This window comes from Euprymna scolopes, chromosome 22 (genome assembly GCF_053919585.1).
Source record: "Euprymna scolopes isolate OS-2025 chromosome 22, ASM5391958v1, whole genome shotgun sequence".
Taxonomy (NCBI): Eukaryota; Metazoa; Mollusca; class Cephalopoda; order Sepiida; family Sepiolidae; genus Euprymna; species Euprymna scolopes.
This window is the reverse complement of record NC_136503.1, coordinates 8,821,517-8,842,395: the sequence shown is the minus strand read 5'-3', so window position 1 is coordinate 8,842,395 and position 20,879 is coordinate 8,821,517. Positions and strand designations below refer to the sequence as shown.

General features: G+C 30.7%; 1 protein-coding gene across 22 annotated transcripts in view; it reads left to right on the top strand.

Annotated features, from left to right (window-relative positions):
* LOC145243881 (kinesin-like protein KIF13A) overlaps positions 1–20,879 on the top strand; it is a 1,028,209-nt gene that overhangs the window by 802,562 nt on the left and 204,768 nt on the right. For 16 of the 22 annotated variants that reach the window (XM_080106972.1, XM_080106960.1, XM_080106973.1 and 13 more), the window contains exons 16-18: positions 6,563–6,672; positions 9,844–9,939; positions 13,756–13,899. In XM_080106972.1, coding sequence (XP_079963098.1) covers positions 6,563–6,672; positions 9,844–9,939; positions 13,756–13,899 — 350 coding nt within the window. The remainder of the gene's footprint in view (positions 1–6,562; positions 6,673–9,843; positions 9,940–13,755; positions 13,900–20,879) is intronic. The other 6 variants (XM_080106966.1, XM_080106977.1, XM_080106976.1 and 3 more) reach the window with 2 other exon arrangements.

Here is a 20,879-nt window from a genome sequence, read left to right as displayed (position 1 = left end):
TTTTTCTTGTTAGTTCCTTATATAAAGTGGTTTCATGCCTTGTCTGGGGTGATTTCATCAAAGCTCAAAACAAATATGAGAAATGTAAAGATGTAGTGTTACATTAATTTATTTTGAATGCAGCTTTCTGGCAAATTTGATAAAATAATTGTTTCTTACACGCATCGATAGAGAATGATTTCTGGTCTTAATTATGGCAATTCCATCCAGGGTTTTATCCCGTTGGTGTAACGTTATGTGGTGTTACACTTTATTTTAATTATTCAAAGAAAGAAATAAAAATTTGTGTCAACATCCTTTTCCTTTTTAACAAAAGCGTTTATTACCTTTACTCTCCTGTCTCAACACCACTTAAGTCTCGCACTATTATCCATCTCGCCCACTTTTCTTTTCCGACCTCATGCCGGCCGTAGCCAGCCATTTCTCGCTTTCGATTTTACACATCCATTTTTGTTAATGTCGACTTTTGCTTCTCTTGACCACGTATTGCATTTTTTTCCTTTTTTTTTAATGTTTTTTTCTTTTTGCACACTTCCTAATTTGCATACAGGCTTTTTTTCGGCTGCTGCTGTCGCTAATATCTTTGCAATCCAGCCATCCTTCGCTGCTGCTATTTTCTCATACGCTCATATGCACTCTGTCACATTGGCATCTGGATCTTTCAACACATTTTATTATCACCATTTTATGATGGTATATCATGAGAATTAAATATGCTTATGTGTTTCATCCAGTCGTTAGTTTCCATAGCAACATTATCGTGATGACAGTGTTCAGTAGCAGCTAACATCACATATTCATTCTGAGAGAAGAGAGAGGTAGTGAAGTAATTCACACATGATAGAAAAGGGCGAGAAATATATCAAGAGAATGGCACATTAGTTAAGAAGAAAAAGGCACATTTAGAAAGGTATAATATTCAATGAAATAGCTTGAAATATCCTTTTCCTGAATGGGACTTGTCTCAAAAATGTTGATGCCTTTACCTATCTTGGCAGTAAAGTTGCAAAATAAAATTGAACAGAATAAAGGGAATGTGTGAATCAGCAAAGCTTGAGCTGAACAAGATGAAAGTAACCTGGAAATCAAATCGTCCAACCAAGATGAAACATGATTTCGTTTGCGACCATTGTTACATTAGTTGTTGCATATGGAAGTAGCAACAAAATATTGGAGAAGAAAATTGATTGTGTGAACACCAGAATGCTGTTGTTAACATTTCCTGGAGACATCCAACAATAGAGAAACTCTATACACGAGTCAACATTTATGACAAAAAGCCACTCAAGGATAAGGATTAATTAGAAGGATTAATAGTTCAATGATGGTCGAATAATACAAGAAGATTGAAAATCTCCACATACCACTCACTGAAAAGAACAGTCGGCCCAGAAGAGAATAATATGAGGTACCTTCAATAAGTTTTCGGACTTTTATTGATAGTCCACTCATGAATCGGTACTTTTATTGATAGTCCACTCATGAATCTCTAGTCCCCTAAATCTCCTCCGGCTGCAATTCACTTGTTGTACCATTTCAAAAACTTTTATATGGCCCCATGGAAGTCCTCTTGTGCGAGTGTGTCGATGATTCTCGTCATAGCCTCTTTCATCTCTTCAATTGTCTCATGATGACAGCCTCTAAATTTTTCCTTGAGCTTAGGGAATAATAAAAATTCACAGGGAGCCAGTTCAAGACTATAGGGAGGGTGAGGAATTGATGCACATATTGGTCAAATAGTTTGTGACAAGGATGGAGTTGTGAACTGGTGCATTCACGTAAATCTTCCATATCTTCAGTTCCTCGTGAATAATTGTGTGTATAGTTCCCACATTGACATCAAACTGTGCACTTATTGTCTCTATAGACACACGACGGTCCTTATCCATGAAATTCTTTATTTGGCCAACCAACTCTGGAGTTCTGACTTTCTTATTCCTCACACACCTCTCATCATCCTTCATAGATTCCCTGCCTTCCTTGAATCACTTATGCCACTCAAAAACTGATGCTCGATTCATGCAAGATGTTCCAAAAGCAGTTTGGAGCATTCCATACGTTTTTGTGACATTTTTTCAAGTTTAAAACAGAATTTTATTTTATATCATTCTTCTAAAGTGTCCTCATATCCAGATTGCAGTTTTTAAATTCACCAGCTGTGAAAATCGGGCTTTGGTAGGATGTATTCCAATCTCTGCTGTAGCTGTTCATTTAAACCTGAAATCATGATAATTGGTCAGTTATTTCATAAGATGTATAGCAATAACATACTGAATTTTCAAGAATCTAAAATAATTTTAAATACAAAAAAAATGTCTGGAAACTTTTTAAGGTATCTCATATTTTGGTTCGAAATGTAACTTGTAGAATCTGAGGAATAAGACAAAATAGGAAGTGAGTTACAAGGCTGACAAAAGCAAACTTAAAGTCAACTTGAGTATGGATAGTCATTGGTTCCCAGTCACAGCCATGCAGCATTAATCTGAGCAGTGATTTTGATGAATGCACTACAATCACTGTTGATAGTCATAATGAGATATTTAAAAACCACTCATCTTGGATAGATTCTGGTCATTTACTACAATGATCCCTCACTCACATTTGAGTGGTCAATTAATCTTTGTGATGTTCAGTTTCAGGCCTTTATAAAGATTTATAAATAATTAGAAGAATACCTGTCCCAGGATGGGTAAAATGAATTCTCTGAACAGTTTTATGCCACTTTTGTCTGCTTCGAAAGATAAAAATTAGCATATAATGATTACCTTATGCCTGATTTTGATCGAAATTCATTACATGATTTTGATTCTAGAAAAATCTCTAAAATTTGTCTTAATTTTTTAGGGGTTCTTAAAAAGCACTTCAAATTCTGGGAATCTCACAATTGGTGTCTAATAACTAGGGCTATGACAACAACATTATTTTTATTGTTTTGATTCTCAGGTATATATCCATTGATATATGTTTTTATGTCGAGTGATATGATCCTCGGTTGATTGTGTCCGTGTCGGATATATACTCAAGAGTAAAAACAAGGAAAAAATATGCTGTTGTCATAGCCCTACTAATAACTATGGGTCCAATTCAATGCAAAATTGAAATATTTCAATTATATGAGGTTGTGCCCATTAAAAAGCCCATTTGAAATTTTGGGAATAAGTATTAATTTACGTTTAATAGTGTGGTAATTTACCAAAAATCAGATATCTGAATTTTTGCAAACAGAGGTATTTAAATTTTCATGAAGGACTTTCATCTCCTCATACTCCTTTTATATAAAATTAGTTGTTCCAAAATTTATAATGATCGGATAATTAGTTCAGAATTCTGTACATAGGAAATCAAACATACTTAATTTTATAAAGATAGAAATCACTTATTCAAAGAAACTATTCCAGCATCTTTTTCTATGAAAAATTAAATCGCAAATCTGTTTTAAAATAATTTCTCATTTTCTGCTTTTCTTTTTGTTGATGAGGCTCATTTTGCAAACTATTGAATTATGTTTTTGATAAGAAAATGAAACGTTTCATTTGCTGCCAGAAGGGATTATCCACCCTTTTTATACTTTTTACATATCAGAAAGGCCAATTTCTTTACACGCTATTAACTGATATGCACACTGAAGCAAGATTGTTTTTTAACATTAATAACATAGTTTCTTCTCGGAAGACAAAAGACTTGCTGATTTCTACATTTCAATACTTTCATACTCGCAGGAGTACTTGCCCCAGGACAGGTTAATAAAATTGAGATTGCTAGATCTTACCTTCTTGTAAATGATCGATTTCAGTACTTGCATTTAATTTTGAAGAAATTATGAAAACAAACATTTACAGAACTCGTATTATCTGCCAGAGTGGCAATATGAATTTTATCATGCTGGCTAAAGGAATTTCATGTTAACTTGTATACTTTTGCTACATATTATTGCTTAGTAGTAATATGTTTGTAGTTCAATGTATGTTATTAACCCGATTTGCTCATAGGTTCATCTAGTATCATCAGATATTGAGGAGATAATCGATTGGTTAATTTAATCATGTGAATAATCATGTGTGTAGGAGAATTTGAAGGTAAAATAGTTGCAGTTTAATAAAGAGAAAAATTATGTAAAATCTGAACAATAAAAAAGGAGTTTACACTACTTGTGCCCTTCTGAAGCTAGTGAGAAACGACTACAAAAAAATGTATAATCTTTTTGTAAATATAATTGAGACGATTTCATGTGTGTATTTCTCACGTCAGTGCAATTACTAGGACCATGACAATAGCATATTTGCATTGGTTTTACTCTCGAGTATATATCCAATACAGTTAAATACAATTAATCAACCGAGGATCATATCACTCTATATTAAAACATATATCAAAGGATATATACCTGAGAATCAAAACAATGAAAAGAATATGCTGTTGTCATGGCCCTAATAATTATGTATTGAATTAAAAACATAAATAAATAAAATCACTGTTAATTACAAAATTTATTGAAACCAAAAATGCAGTCGTATGAAAAAAAAAATTACAAAATTAAATCTTCTAGAATGTATTTTGGGTTATTCACAAACATATCAGCTATTTTGATGTTTTGTTAATAGTTGAAAAATGGAATTAAAATTTGAAAAGAATTTATCACCCTTTGAACTGTCTTTAAATTTCTTAGCAAATTTTCATGCATTAAAAGACTGAAAATTTTAAAAGTTATTCAGCCCAATAATCTTAGACATTTAAGCATCACCATAAAAGATCATTAGTTTTATGACGATTTTGTTGAATAATTTAATTACCAAATGATACCACATTAATTAAGTTTAACTTTCAAAATCCAAATTAAACAATTCGTTAAAAGGAAAAAAAAACAAAAAAAACTATACTTTAAAACAAGTTTAAAAAAAAAAGTAAAAAAAATTTTTTTTAATTGCAAAAGTGAAAGTAAAATGACATGTAAAATGATACGTTGAATAATAAAATCGATTTTAATAATAAAATAGATTAAGTGAAAAAATTGTCTTTGTGGTATTTTCTTGAGAAAAGATTTCAACCATATAATCAACATTTATCCCAAGAAATAAACATCTACTCTTCCATTATTACTATGCAACGTTTTGATTTCTTTTTCGATTGCCATTTTTGCATTCATATTTTTTTGCAAGAATTCATCATTTTTCAACCCAATCAAACAATCTTTTTTTTTCTTTTTTTTTTCTTTTTTTTTTCTTTTTTTTTTTTTTTTTGTCGCTTCGTTTACTTTTCAATCTTAATCCTAATTCATCATCTTACACACATAGAATTTTTTACTTGCAATAAAAAATGACAACCTCGCACAGTTTCCTTAGGTTTTTTACATTTTGTTATTTAAAAAAAAAAATCAACACTTTATTACAATCGCAATGAAAAAAAAAAAATTTTTTTTAATAGTCCAAGTCTTGTCATTTGTACTCAAAAAGGCATAAGCTCTTGGGTAGGAATTCCTACTTATAGGAAGGGGCCATTAACAACTCTTATTGGATTGAAGAGGGCCACAACCAGATTATATGAGAAGCATTGCTATAAACAAACATTCCACCCAGATATATAAATGATGGCAACATAAATGAAGACAGACTAGCATCATAAGATTTTTTTTAGGCTTTCTTCGCACTATAAAATCGGCATTAAAAATCGATCATTTAAGTTTAGAAAGGAGCTACACGCTTATTTTTTATTTATTTAAAAAATGTCTCTTTTTTTTTTTTTTTTCTGTGTTAGAAAAAAGAATTTCACTTATTTTGGGTTTGTGCGAAATGTCTTTATTGCCACTTTTGTGTTATTGTTGCATGTAGACTTCGCATTATACTAAAATAAGTTACTTTTCTCCTTTATAATAATCAGTTCGAAGTGTTCTCCCTGTATTAGAACTCTTCACTGACGTCACACCAGATATAAAAAGGAAATCTTTTAAACGGACAATGTTCAAACATGTAAACATATCGCTAATAAAAGCATGACTTGAGCAGCATTTGCATTCTCCCGACTTCTGTCTTGTCTCAGTATATTACAATACTGACTTGTTGACATACTTGTCACAAAGTATGCACAGTGTTTCCCTGAGCGGAAGTCTGAGTAGTTTCATTCATGTCAAATGAGTCAATATAATAAGATACCTTTTTTATTATTATTATTATTATTATTATTATTATTATTATTATTATTATTATTATTATTATTATTATTCATCGAACAAAGATGGAAAGAAAAATGAATATTTCTTTAGCATTCAATCTGCATGTTTAAAGATAAATCAACGTTTAAAAAAATATTATTTCAAACTTGAGCTTATCCGACAAACTGATTGACTGAGAAAGTCTCTTACATAGATGATTGCTTACATCAAATAAATATAAAAATATTTTCCCCTGTATTTCATTTTTTTTTTTTAATCTTTTTGTGATTTCTTTTTTCTGAAGTGCACAAAGCCGAACATGTCAAATGTTGATATGGTTTTTTCACACTTTATTGCTTTCCAAAATGTCCTGACATTTTATTGAACTGTTTTCCTCCTTTCATCTTCCTATTTCAGAACCTGTGTGAATGGATCAGTCATACATCAAACAACCAAAGTCAGGAATGGGGACCGAATCCTCTGGGGGAACAACCATTTCTTCAGAATAAATTTGCCCAAACCAAACAGTAAGTTTCGTTTTTATTTTAGTATGACGCTAAGAAATTTCAAAGAATATAAATGTTTGGTTTTGCATAGTTTAAGATTTTACTTTTTTAATTTTGGTGCAGCTTCATTTTATTGATCTTAATTCCAATAAATTAAAAATTTTCAGAGTTGCTGATACTTACTCAAGACCTCACCCTAACACTAAGGAATACCGTTACCATAGCTTAATAATAATCATTTAAAAAAAAAAAAAGAAACATGTCTTTCATTTACTTCAATGCTAACACTAAGTTTGAGGCATTAGTCATTAACTCTAACTTCATGGTAAAAGTGTCAAGAAAAAATATGTCCTTCATTAACCCCCAACACTTATGAAAATTAAATTCTCTTAATGATTATTTTCATTAAATAAATTTTAAATGAATTATTCAAAATATTTTCTTTATGGTGGCCATGTTGGAATTGGGACTATTAAACTGAATTGTTGTCCAATTGATTTGTTTTTCTTATTTTCATTTGTGTGTTTTGTACTTGTCTTCTAATGAGTTATCAAATTTGATCTTTCTTCTGGCCTGATTTTTCACTATTGCACTATTTTCATTGCACTGTTTAGCTTTTTCCCACTTCTCTCTCTCTCTCTCTCTCTCTCTCACATTCTTAATATATTTCTTTTCTGTTGCTTTCTAGGATTGCAACTTGTAAATTATCAAGCTAGTTACTGTCATACTGTTTTTTCTGATGGTGAATTATTTTTGCTATGTTAGTATCAATTATTTCAAAGTTATTGGTGATACTGCGACGACCCTAGTTTTCCTTTTATTGACCATCAAATAAATTGTGTAAATTGATTAGACTATTTCGGCCAATTCTCTCTCGACCAAAACTTGTGGTGTTAGTGGTTGAATAAATGACGAGAAAGACACAGTAACAATTAAATATGTTTTAACAAAATACGTAAAAGTGGAAATTGAACAAAATTTTTGCTCATGGCAGGACTAGTTGTGAACGACCATCCGCTTCGCGTGTCTGTCACAGACTCTCTCGTGAACCCGCTACTCGATCCAGAAGTGACGTCATGGAATAGTTCATTATTCCTAGTAATAGGAGTGCGTCCCCAACAAAAACTGAATTATATTTTAATCCATTTCAATATATAATAAAACGTATAATCATTTTCATAATTATTCAAACAAATTAGAGAATACTTACCATCTGCTTTCAATTTAATGAAAATTAGCATGTTTTAGAGATGTCAGATATGAAAAAAAAATAAACACTATTTTACCATTTCAAATGCTGCTACTGTTGAATAAAAATTACATTTATGTCATCCTTTGTTCTTATGGTGACTGACTAGACAGACAATCGTTTATGCATTTATTTTCATCTTGCACTCCTGCTACACTTTTGCTACTAATTTCATTGTTTAACAGATTTAATGCGCAAACAAATAAGAAAAATTATACTTTTACTTTTATATGTCTAGTATAACTTTCTTGTAATTTTTCTTTAATCAAAAGTTCTATTCAGAGGTTGAGAATTAAATATATGAAATAAAAATGATAGTAATTCTATAGCAATGTTACAGAACAAGACTTAAATTAGAAGATGAGGTTTAAAACTCCCAAAATTAATTCTAGAATTTTCCACACGGACCCATGGACAAGTGTTAACATGTTTTAAGTAACACTCTTCTGGAGATTGTAAGTTTAATTCTTACCACAGATAACTAAAAATAGCGTAACTTAGCACTTCTACTAAGTCATGGTTGATAGAACTCACGCCATGTTCTGTTTTAAATTCCATACAGGTTCTAAAGTTCAAATAGATGCACGTGAAGATCATCAAAGGTTACTTCAGTTGAAATATAACAACCAATACGAGATTAGGAGTCAGAATTATTCAAATCTAAAATGAAAGTAAAAAGACTCCCGGTCAACACCAGATAGTTATAGCTAGTTAAAGGGTTCAGTTAAAATTCTCAGCTGGTTGCAGACTGACAAAGGGCACTGGTTCAATAGTACAGTGTCCGAAGCATTCTGGAAATGATAACAATAGATAAAACCACCTGGAACGTCAATAATGTAAATAATTGTTCACCTGAAATATCAGCAATGTTTCGTATTGATCCCAAGGGAAATGTCGAGTATTGGTGGGCACGATTTGAGAAAGTGAGATCAAACCGCTACAAACTGCACGCAAATGGCTGATTTTAATTATTCCTCATTTCATTATTCGTCTCTGGAAATAATTGCCTATTTTACTACAAATAATTATTTTCCTCCTAAAATCTCAACCTTTAATTTGATTGTGTGTTCATTATAACTCGAATGTTGAATCGTTGAAATAGAAGTTTTATTACATTATTCACAGTTATATTTTTCCCCAGTTGAACTTTGGTCATTTGGTTTACATTGCAAAAAATAAATGAACCAAAAGAAACCGAAAGAAACATGAAAGATGTCATATTTTGAACTAGTATTGTCTGAGTAGGCAGATATTGCTAGATAGGGGAGGGGAGCTGCTTAGAGAAAAATAATTCATAATACAGCCATGTTTACACTTTTTTAAAACAAGGTCTTTAAAAAATCGTTTTAGTTTTCCCTTTTTTTAAGTATTTGATAATTAATAATAAAACTTTAATCAGTGTGTATTCATCAAAGTTATGTATTGATAAGAAAAAACATGCGCAAACGAGATGTTTAATAGTTTTCTTAATAAAGAAATTGAACACTAGATCCATTTATACATGAACATACTACAGCATTACAGTGGTTGTCCCTAGCATACATCAATGGACAACATGAAACCTTTCTAATTATTAACTATTAATTAGAAGAATTAAAATTTAAAGAATTTCAAGCATATCCTCATCTTAGAACCAAGCAATATTTTAGCAAATATTCTGTCTCATTGAAGAATATAGGGAAAAAAGCCTTAGGGAAAAGAACTTTCATTGACTCTGCTTTAGTATAATAACAGATACACTTAATGGAATAGTGGTTGAAGAGTTAATGTTTTTGGGGAAGATAATTTGTTCAGGTAATTAAATTCCTTTATGTTACTGGTGCTGTTATTGACATTCCGGCCAATATATTCTGCAGCCTGCTTCAGGTGTTTAGTTTGTAAGAAAAGAAAGATCTTTCTTTTCTTTTTTTTTTTGTTTGTTTTTATTGTTTTTGTTTTTCCAGAAGATGATGACGAAGAAAATACGTTGACTAATACGTCAACTGGCTCGGTTCATTGCAGTAGTATAAATCACACACACAGCCACACACGTATTAAAGGTGATTCTAATTCATACACTAAATTGGGTGATTTTTTTTTTAAATCATGCCGCTATGAAAAGAAGAAAGCACAATATTAATTTTCAAATAGTCGTATTTTAGAGATGGTTAATCTAATTTGCATATACTCTTAAAATTTCTGTGCATTTTAATTTAAAAAAAAATAATAAAAAAAAATTTAATTTTTTTTTTTTTTTTTTTTTATGTTTTTTACAAACTTGCTGCAACATATTATAGGTGCCAGTATCCTGACTACCTTTGTATTATAATGCTGCAGCCTTTAACACTCACTATTTTTATGTTTGTCTGCTTCTGAAACTTAATATAACTAACACTTGAGTTAACGGCAAATCAAAATTCTGAACGTTTTGTACTGCCATAGTCTGTCATACAAATGTTATAAATCAGATTGTTGGCAAGCAAGAGCACATTTAACCCGGCTTTACAAAAGACTAAATTGTGTTGCCGACTCGCTATCACATTGCAAATTTTGCTGCTTGAAAATGTAATGTAAAATAATAAACATTTCATAATTAGTTTTCTTTAAACACAAAATAAAATCTTCTGTACATATCGATACATGTTAACGTTTTAATGATTTATTTTTAAAATCAGACTGGAAAGGAAGGAAAAATCAATATGTTACAAGGAAATAAAACAATAGAGCTAAACAGAAATATTTTTATTTTCAAATCGATTCAATTATTGAATTTTTTTTCATAATACACTAACAAGTAATAGTTAATTAAATGTCCTTTTTGAAAACCAATATGCAAATGATATCACACATCGATAATAACTATATAGCAAGATAGAGAGACCTGAAATCAATAATCACCTTTTGCAAACATGACTAACTTAAAAGTCGAATGAGTTTGAATTGGAGTTTGTTATCCTGCTTTTCATAAATTCTCCAATTATTTAATTTTGATTTGAGAAGCCACAGTTTTAAAGTTCAGATGCTGTTTTGAAAAGAAAAGACAGAATGTAACAAGTTTCATATAACGTACAAAAAAAAAACATACTGAAATTCAAAACTGTTTGAGGTATGCAAATAACAGTTGAAGATAAGTGGTTGTAGAGGGAGGGGCAGTGTTTCACTTAAAATTTAAAAATTGAAGCATTTATGAAAAGCAAAATAACTCTAAACTCTATTTCCAGTTAGTATAACTTTTCCATATTTGGATACAATTTTAGTGATTTTAATGATTTTGTTTTTAAGTAACAATAAGTTGTTAGGAATAATGGCCAAAGCTATTTCACGATAAATTGGGTGACTAAATTAGTATTTAACCCAAGTACCCGAACTAAAAATGGGACTATTTAAAAGATAATAAAAGGCTTTGTTCATGACGGTGTAATTCTAAAGAATCACCCAAAAGTGTTTTCTGATCTGACCCTTCATTGTTGAACCAAGAAAAATCCTATAATTTATATTTAAAAAAAAAAAACACTCACTTCTCTTACTCCACTAACCATTTAAACTGCTGCTGCTGCTTCCAATTTCCTTATTCTCCAATGTTTGCTTACAATAATCTCTCCACTGTTTTCTTCCTCATAAACAAATTTCTTTTTATTTCATTTTTATTTTATCTGAGTTTTCTTTTTGAACCTCACTCTGAAGAAAGTGTGGCTTATCTCCATAAATTGTATCAAATGTTATAAATAAAAATATATTTACTGAGAAGTTCACATATCATTTATTTTAGTGTATTTTTTAAATTATTTTTATTTTTTATTAAACATTTTTCTTTTACTGCAATTTATTAATTTTTCAATCTACTGTAATATTTTTATTCAGTAAAATTTAAAAAATAAGGAAATAGTGTTACTTATTCCACATAACATAAGTATTAGAAAAAATATAAATAAAAAAGGGAATTAGTTATGCTGCATCTTGTGTTAAATTCTATCAGTATTAATTTAGTGTTGACTGGGAGTTTTTTGTTTTTGTTTTACTCTTAAATGTAATAAATGAAGAATCAGGAGTGCCAAATTAACCGGCAGAGACAAACATACTAAAGACCGATTACATGACGAATACAGAAAGGGAAAGCTAGTTATGTAGCCTCATCCTTGTCTGTAAGCAAAGGGGAGAAAAAAAAGTGAATCGTGAAAATAGGATAGTTCACTTTAAATACAAAGAAATATAAAAGGAGATAAATAAAATAAATTTATCAGGAATCTGTTAAATACTCTTTAGAAATTCTTTTCAATTGATGAAAAATATATTAATATTTTTAGCAATTTCATTTCTTTTTATTTACTTTTTAGCATAAAAAATACATGTCATTCTTACAAAAGGCATCTTTATAAGAAACCTTTGTATTTAGCATAGGATGTTCCTTTTGTCCTTTTTAGTTTTTTTGGTTGTTCCTTCAATAAGACATTTGACCAACAGTCTACTTGGTAATGAACTGAAATTAAAATACATTCATATAATATTTATACACTAAAAATATATAACTTGCTACAGTTACCAGTTCTAACAATACTAAATAACTAACATTATAATGATTGGATTGAAATTTAACATTTATTGGTAAACAAAAATGTGAAAAATTGTTGAAAATCAGACTTTTCTAAATATGGATGTCCTGAATAACCATAAATTTTTTATCCATAAAAAGAAAATAGAATTTTTTAAATGTTTTTTAATAACGTGAAAATTATAGAAATTAAAAAAATAACAATCGATATAGTAATACTGAGTTCAGGGCTTGGAGCAAAAATAAAGAGATCCTTATTCATTGCTGGGGAAAACATTGTGTCCTGAAGGAACTAAAAATTTACTGAAAAATGATTTCAATAAATATTACTGTACTTACACCTCATCAATCCGTGCTGAGTACATTTGTGAGCCCTACTCTCAAAATTGAATATTATGAAATATAAAATTAGCAGGTGATATACCGTTTGAGGCATGACGGGGTGGCTGGAGTCAGTCAGGTTAGGATAACATTGAGTTTAATATCTTACAAATTATGAATACAGGGTGATTCCCCCCCCCCCAAAAAAAAGGGCCCCAACTCTAATTAATGCCTCGTTTCTTAGTGTTTTGTCCGAATTAAATGAAACTTTGGTCATAACTAGTTTATTATATTCAAAACATCACATCAAAACACTAGGGTCTTTGGCCTTTTTTTTCTCAGTTCTACAGCCTATGTTCTAGGTGGCCTCCATTTAGCTTTTGTCTTTTTTGGAGTCACCCTGTATTATTAAAACGAAAATATTTGCATGATTACAATTTTTTTCAGTGGCTCAGATTGTTTACATATTAGTTCATAATACCTTCCCCGGGGCACAGTTTGTTAAGTGTGAGAGGGGGGTTATGAAATAACTGAAAAAATTATATATGTTACTTTCAAAAAATTGTTTGAGAGTTGTCTGTCCTGGGGAAGAAGAGATATTCATAAAGTATTAGTGAAAGTGATGGGATACTCTTAAGAGAACCACATTAATACATTCTTACATTATTTGCTTTCAAGAAAAATCAACAAAACTGTTTCTAGCTGTAACCCGTAATGAGACTGGATGTCTCAGCATATCTCACCAATTATCATGTCTATGATGATAGCATCCCACAACATCTAAGACTTTGTGTATTTCTTGTTTCTATGTGATGTACAGACTATTGCTTTTATATATATATATATATATATATATATATATATATTACTATTGTTTATTAAAATAAAAAATACATTTTAGAGATGAGATAAATAATTAATAAAAACATATGTTTTTTTTTTTTTAAATGGTTCTATTTTTCCTTGTATCTGTTAAAATTTTTATTTATTTTTGTTGTTGTTGCAGCAGGTACCCAGCCGTCATCTGAGCCTGAGCAGCGTATAGACTATGACTTTGCACAGCAAGAGTTGATGATGAAGGAACTGAGCAATGATCCGATTCAAGAAGCCATTTGTGCAATTGAGAAACAGTACGAAGAAGATAAACAGGGTAAGTAAAAGTTTTCCTCTCACATTTCTCACAGCTTTGTTATTAGCAAGATTCGTTTTGGTGTAGTGTTTCTAGACATAGATAATAAATTTGTCAACCCAAGTTAAAAATTTGTGTTCATTCTTGAGCTAATACCCTAATATCTGCTACCCTAAACTCCTTAAAGCTATTTAGATATTTTTCCTTCTTTGGGCATCTCTTCAATTAATCACTCTCATCTCAACTTGAAAAGAAAAATAACAGAATATATTATCTGAATATACAGAACAAATTATCTTATATTATTTTTTCAATTTTTTGTTTTTATTGGGAATGAGGCATCCTACTGGATACAAGATATTCAACTGCTATTGCAGACACTCCAACCAAGAGATCTTTTCAAGATTCTAACCGCCCCTTTAAGTGCAATTGTTTGTATCTCATGCACTTGGTTCACTGGGAATATTTACTAAGCTTTTTTTTTTTTTTTTTTTAATTCTTTCTGCATGACTCTGTTTCTGGAATGAGAAATCTTTCAAAAATCGCCACCAAAAATGTCTCTTCAAATTAATTTTTTCTTTTTTATTTTATTTATCAAGGTTATAAATTGATTTACATTAGATGTGTTATTTTTAACCTGATTAAACTATTTATTCCAAAAATATATTTCTCTGAGGAAATAAATATTGCGTGGTCATTTTTTGTTGTTGTTGTTTAAGTTTTTCTTGACATTAAATTAAGTGTGAGGGAAGAATGTTGGTGGCTACATAGAAAAAGAAAAGTTGGAACACAAATGTTACTCGTTTTAATGGTATCATTCCTGTCTTCATAGTTCTTAAACTTGGGTTTTACTTTTATAACGACCCTTGTATTATGGAGGAAATTTTGTGCATACAAGGTATTAAGATATATAAAAAGGCACGGAATAAAAACAGTCTTGCTGAGGAGATTAAAGTAGCAGGGAGACCCAGTATTGCCCGGAATTGCATGATGATCAATGTATGTTTCACACGTCCATATTTTTTATTGCTATTGAAATCAGTGAAATCGCCCATTTTTTTAATCTAATCGATTGATTGCCTGCTCCAGTTGGGGACCCATCACAATACATAAGGAGGAAGTTTCACATGCCTACTGCAATGATAGTCCACAATACATTATAGTCTACATTGCACTGTAGAGAAAGTACTGTTGATTTTAAAGAATTATTTTTTATATATAATGGCTTGAACTAAAGTGTAACATGCAAAAATCAAGTATCATACTTCTATTGTGCCCTAAACACAAACATGCATTTTGAATGCATCCCTGTCATATCAAAGAATCTGTTGATTCTTTATGCCTGGCCTTACTGCTTGTGTAGTGATGATGGCTTGAATTTAAGTTTAAAATGAAAAGATCAAGTATCATGTCACAAGTGTGCTTAAAACAGAAACATATTTCGAACACACCCCTCTCATATGTCGGGCCTTTCGGCTTGTGTAGTAATAAATCTTTTCAAATGCACTTGTGATGTTAGGCTGTGTAAGGTGTTAACTTTGATCAAAATCGGTTGTTTCTTCTTTCATCGGATTATTTCGATTATAAATACTTATTGAAGACATTTTGATACAAAACCTATCTAAGAACATTGCCAAGCACATTAAGTACCTTTGTGTAAAATTTCATAAAACTCAGCCTAGCTGTTTTCGAATCCATAGGAAGTGAACTCACACACTCACTGATAATAAAAAAGCACCTGCATAAGGTTGGCGAGTACAATGTGTAAAACTTTGTGAAAATGACAGCAACCAAGATGAGCAAAACAGTTTGAAACTTGTAAAGGTAAAATGTTTTAGAAATATCAAATATCGCTACTTTCTAATTGTTTTTATGTTTTGATGTGTGAAGAGACGAGTAAGTTCATATGTTGAAAGTATCTTTTTTATTTGTCTTGTCTTAGACCTTCCTCTCACCAGGATGGTAAATAAATATCTTTCAATTTAGAAACAATAGGCTATTATCGATCGGTGAAATCCTTGGCACGTTGTTTCAGATGCCAACACTCTTAATTGGACGAATATTGAAAGTAAAATGCATGAAATTGCCTTTTATCTAAAAACCTCGCCTTCTAAACAAGAAAGGAAGACTTTTTTTGTTCTTCAATTTTCTTAAAGCATCAATGTTTCTGTCGATTATAATAAAAATTGAAAAAGAAAAAACTACCTCAATCGGCATCAGAGGATACATCACTGCAGAGTGAGAGAGTCAACTGTAAAAATTTTGCTCCTAACTTTGGATTTAGTTTAAAATAAAACCGACCATGACTCCCTTACAAAAAAGTGAATGGGGTGTTTAAACAAAACTTGACTCTAAAATAAATAATACAACTCAGGGGGGGGGGGGTACTCAGTCGTGGTACTTGGCATCTCAGAAACTACAAATCTGTACAAAAAAAAAATTCTATTTTACAACTCCCTCCTCAGAGGTGGTAAATAAACTAAAAATTAATTCAATTCCCAGCATAGGTTTTACAAAAATTATCTCATCTGCAAAAATTGGCATATCCAAGATGACAAGTACATTAAAAAAAAAAAGTCTATAATTCTCAAAGTAATGAACCATCTAAAAATAAACTTTCTCTTAACTGATATTTTTTTTTTATTTGATAAAACTTGTTGACTTCTGACTTAGACATCCCACACTAGCTTCATTCTCCAAATAACTTTTTTATACAATCTAGAACAAGGTTTCCCAATCTTTTTCGGCAAATGACCTCTTAGAACAACACCCAGATACCTCCTACCGCCTCCTTTCCTTACATGCATCTTTATATAATAATGTTTGTAGTAGTGGTAGCACATAATTAAAATGAAAATAAATATTCATATAATTTATTCAACAAAATTCTACTCTGTCGATCGAATGGGAACAATAACAACAATAAATTAAGTGGGTCAATTAATAAATCATAGCATTGCTAATACAATCTATATATCTGTGAAAGTGTCTGTGTACATTTCCCTACACAATAACTCTGTCAATTTTTAGTCTACAGACTCGAAATTTGATATACCGAGTACTGAGATTTGGGAAAATCTGTGATCGGTTTTCGGCCTGAAATTTGGCTGTTAAGGGGTCAAAGTTCAACAATTTGACCTTTGAGAACTCTACCAAACTCCTCCGACAATTTTGGGTCTAAACACTTGAAATTTTAGATATAGGTTCCTTGGACATGGATCTAACTTAATAACTTGATTTGAGCCCAAAACAAATGTTATGGGGTCATAATAGGGGTCATTGGGAATTCCTGATCTGGAATATTTGAGTTCAGATTTTTTTTTTTTTTTTTTTTTTTCTGAATCTTTTAGATGAGGATTGATAATTTGCAAGAACCCATGTCATAACTGATAAAGTATTTGGTGAAATTCAATTGTAAGTTACACTCTTCTGGAAATTGAAAGTTCAATCCTCAGTGGAGGCACTCAAAATTATAATTATGAATTATGTAGGACTTTTATCCAGTCATTGCTGTCAAAACAAGAGCATGCTACCCTCCTTGGATTTAACTAAAGGATTCCATTCGGAATTTTATGCAGAATCTCTACTTCAAGATACATCTGAAAAAGGTCAACGGTTACATCGACCAAAACATGAAAATAACACTTGCTCAAGATAAGAACAGTAGTACCAAAATTCACCTTATTTAAGAAATGTCTTCATTTCTTTTAAGAATAAGCTATAGACGAGCTTTGTTCAATAATTATGATGGAATATTTTGAAAAACAAAGAAGTTGTTAATCTTCCAAGTCATCTACCATCAGGACAATTAAAGGTATCATACTGCAGGAAAATAGGTGGATACCATCAGTCGGTTGGGCTGAAAACAGCTGACACATTTTTCTGTGATTTTAAAAATATAAAAACATTAATTTGCATATGAAGGAATTAGCTGTGTTAAGGATAAATTGGGGAGAACAGTAAGTCAAATGTTTAGCAGTTGACAGAACGCATCGAAGTTAAGAGTTGGTACGAATTATGGGGTCAGTGAAAAAAGAGGGCTGCCAATTTCTACAGGGTTCATACAGACTTGAAAAGTCCTTGAATTTTGATTTTTGCTTTGAAAAGGTCTTATTTCTATTATTACCTTGAAAATATGGAAAAACTTTTGAAAATGTTTTGAAAAGGACATTTATGTCCAGTAAAAATATGCCGAAATATTAAAAATAAAATCAATAAATACTATGAAATTATTTTTTAAGTATTAAGTAATTATTTCTCTAAATTAGTTAATTATCATTAATTAGAAGAAACAAGGGAATAAAGTAATTCATAATTGGTGATATATAGGGAACAGGTTAGAAAGAGGGTGTTATATCAGTTGAAAGAGAGTGATGGTGCATAAACTCTAAAAGAACATGAGATATTTGCGTTTGGAAAATTTTTTTTTTTTTTTTTTTTTTTTTTTTGTGAAATTAAATTTCAATAATACTAGCATTTCAGCCCGGCGTTACCCGGGTGTTTGGAGGCGTATGTTGAGCAAAAAAAAAAGCAGTCAATTATTTTAACTTTGACCCCTATTTATATTATTCTAACATTTATTTTTGGGGGCTCAAATCTAGTTAAGTTAGATCCATTTCCAAGGAACCTATATCTAAAATTTCAAGTGTTTAGACCCAAAATTGGTGGAGGAGTTTGGTAGTTTTTAAAGGTAAAATCGTTGAACTTTGACCCCTTAACAGCCAAATGTCTGGCAGAAAACGGATTACAAAGATTTTCCCAAATTTCAGTACCCTGTATATCAAATTTCGAGTCTGTACACTAAAAATTGACAGAGTTATTGCATAGGGGAATGTACACAGATACACAGACACACACACACAGACACGTTCACTTTTATAGATATATAGATAGATTGGCCTTTATTCCTTAATGATGATTTTAAAGAATTTAAATAGAAAAGTTGTAATTTGAGAAGCAATGAAAAAGTATGTTCTTATATTTTTATGTGGCCTAACCACACTGATAACTAATAATAAAAAGAATTAAAACGTAAAATTAAGTTTAAAGTTTAGTTCAAAACTTTAAAACAAACAATTAAAAAAAAAAAATTAACTGATGAATTTATCTTGCATAAATATGTGCATGCTAATTGTTGGATTACAATAACAAAGCATGCCTATATATTGCGAAATTCAGAATGTTGCATCCTGGTATTGAATTGATCAGGGAGATTGTCTCTGATTTAGTACTCATCCTTAGAATCTACCGTTCTTACCTTCACCTGAGTAATATTTTCACTTTTTATAAAGGCAAAATATTTTCAATGACAAACTCATAGCATTTGTGCCCCTACAACTTGAATACTCATGACTAACCCGACAAGTAGCAAAATAATACCTCTTCACTTTAACTGTACAGGTCACTATATAATGGAAATCCTTCCACTCTAATAGTTCCTTTCCACAAACTGCTAGACTTTGGAATTCTCTTGCTGTCTCCTGCTTTCTTGATTGTACTAACATGCATAAATTTAAATTGTAATGTGAACAGACATCTCACTGCTCAACTCCCTACTTAGTGTTCCCATAGATATGATTCCAAATAGTTGCCCCTTTCAGCTAAGTTGCAATATGCCTTGATTGGAGGTGAATAAGAGTTAAAAAAAAAATAATAAAATAAAATAAAAACACCTGCTATCAGATCAGCACACTTTTTAGTGCAAGGTCATTCAATTATGTAGTTTAAAATGTAATGGCCGATTTCTGAGACAAACATTTATTCATTCAGCTCATCGAGCTATTTCATCTGATAAATTCACTTGAAAGATTGACATCAAGTGTCTTTGATGTCTGTTTTCTACAGCAATTGCTTTCAAATGTGAACAGCTAGGAGTGCATGACCATCTACCTTCTTTATCAACAATGTCCGAAATTGCTGAAATCACCTTTGTACTGTCCAATCAGTGGTTGGCATTTCTTCTTATGCTCTGTTAATATTGGTAATTTTGAAAAGTTAATGACATAGTTTGAACTCATACAAAAAAGTTATATGCATTTCTTCTATTTTGATCTCCATTATTAAGAACTATAATCATGTTAACATACCAGTTTCATTAAGATCATTGAAGTTAAGCGATGTTGGGCTTGGTCAGTACTTAATGAGTGACTATTTTAGATAACCTACTGCTATATGTAGAAATCTCTTTGGAACTCTAGCAGCAGATGATGCGATGCAATATAATTGTTGCATTCAACAAATTTGGATGGAAAAATCCAGTGTCGATTCCAGTTCAATGGGATAAACACAGAACAAAAAGAAGTTATCCAAAGCTTATCTTAAAATTGCATATTTCAAAAGAAGTTGAAATAAGCGCATATACATCAATTATTCAGCATGTGAAATGTATGAAACACTGCAACTTGAATTGTTTTTAGAGTAAATAAAAACTCAGCTATTTTTTTGAAACACTTGATAGTATGTTTGTCGTAATGCTTTTTATTTATTTTACGATTTTATTTTGTTCATGACTGCTAAGAAGAATTCTACCATTTCTTTTGGCATATAAAGTTCCTGCTATCCAACCATGTATTTCACTATTGACAAAGTTGTTAGTTGTTTAACATTCTGTAAATCCCTCTCAATTCATTAGAAGTAAGAAAGTGTTTAAAGTCATTTTTAATTGTCCGATTCATCGTCTTTTTTCACTTGTAATAATACAAGTAATTAACTCTACATGTAGCCCTTTCTATTAATCAATCGCTGATAACAGCTTGCATCACTTTTACTAAAAGACAAGCATTATTTGATGTTGCAACTTTAACACTGCACTAGTAAATGCCATCTGAATTTGACATTTTTCAAGCATATTTTTAAATTTTATATATATATATATATATATATTTAGAGGCGACGAACTTGAAATTAAAATAAATCACAGGAAAATATTTTTATCATATAAATATGTAGTTTATTCCAACAACCAACTTTTGGCCTTCATAATCTAAATACAAATTCAGACA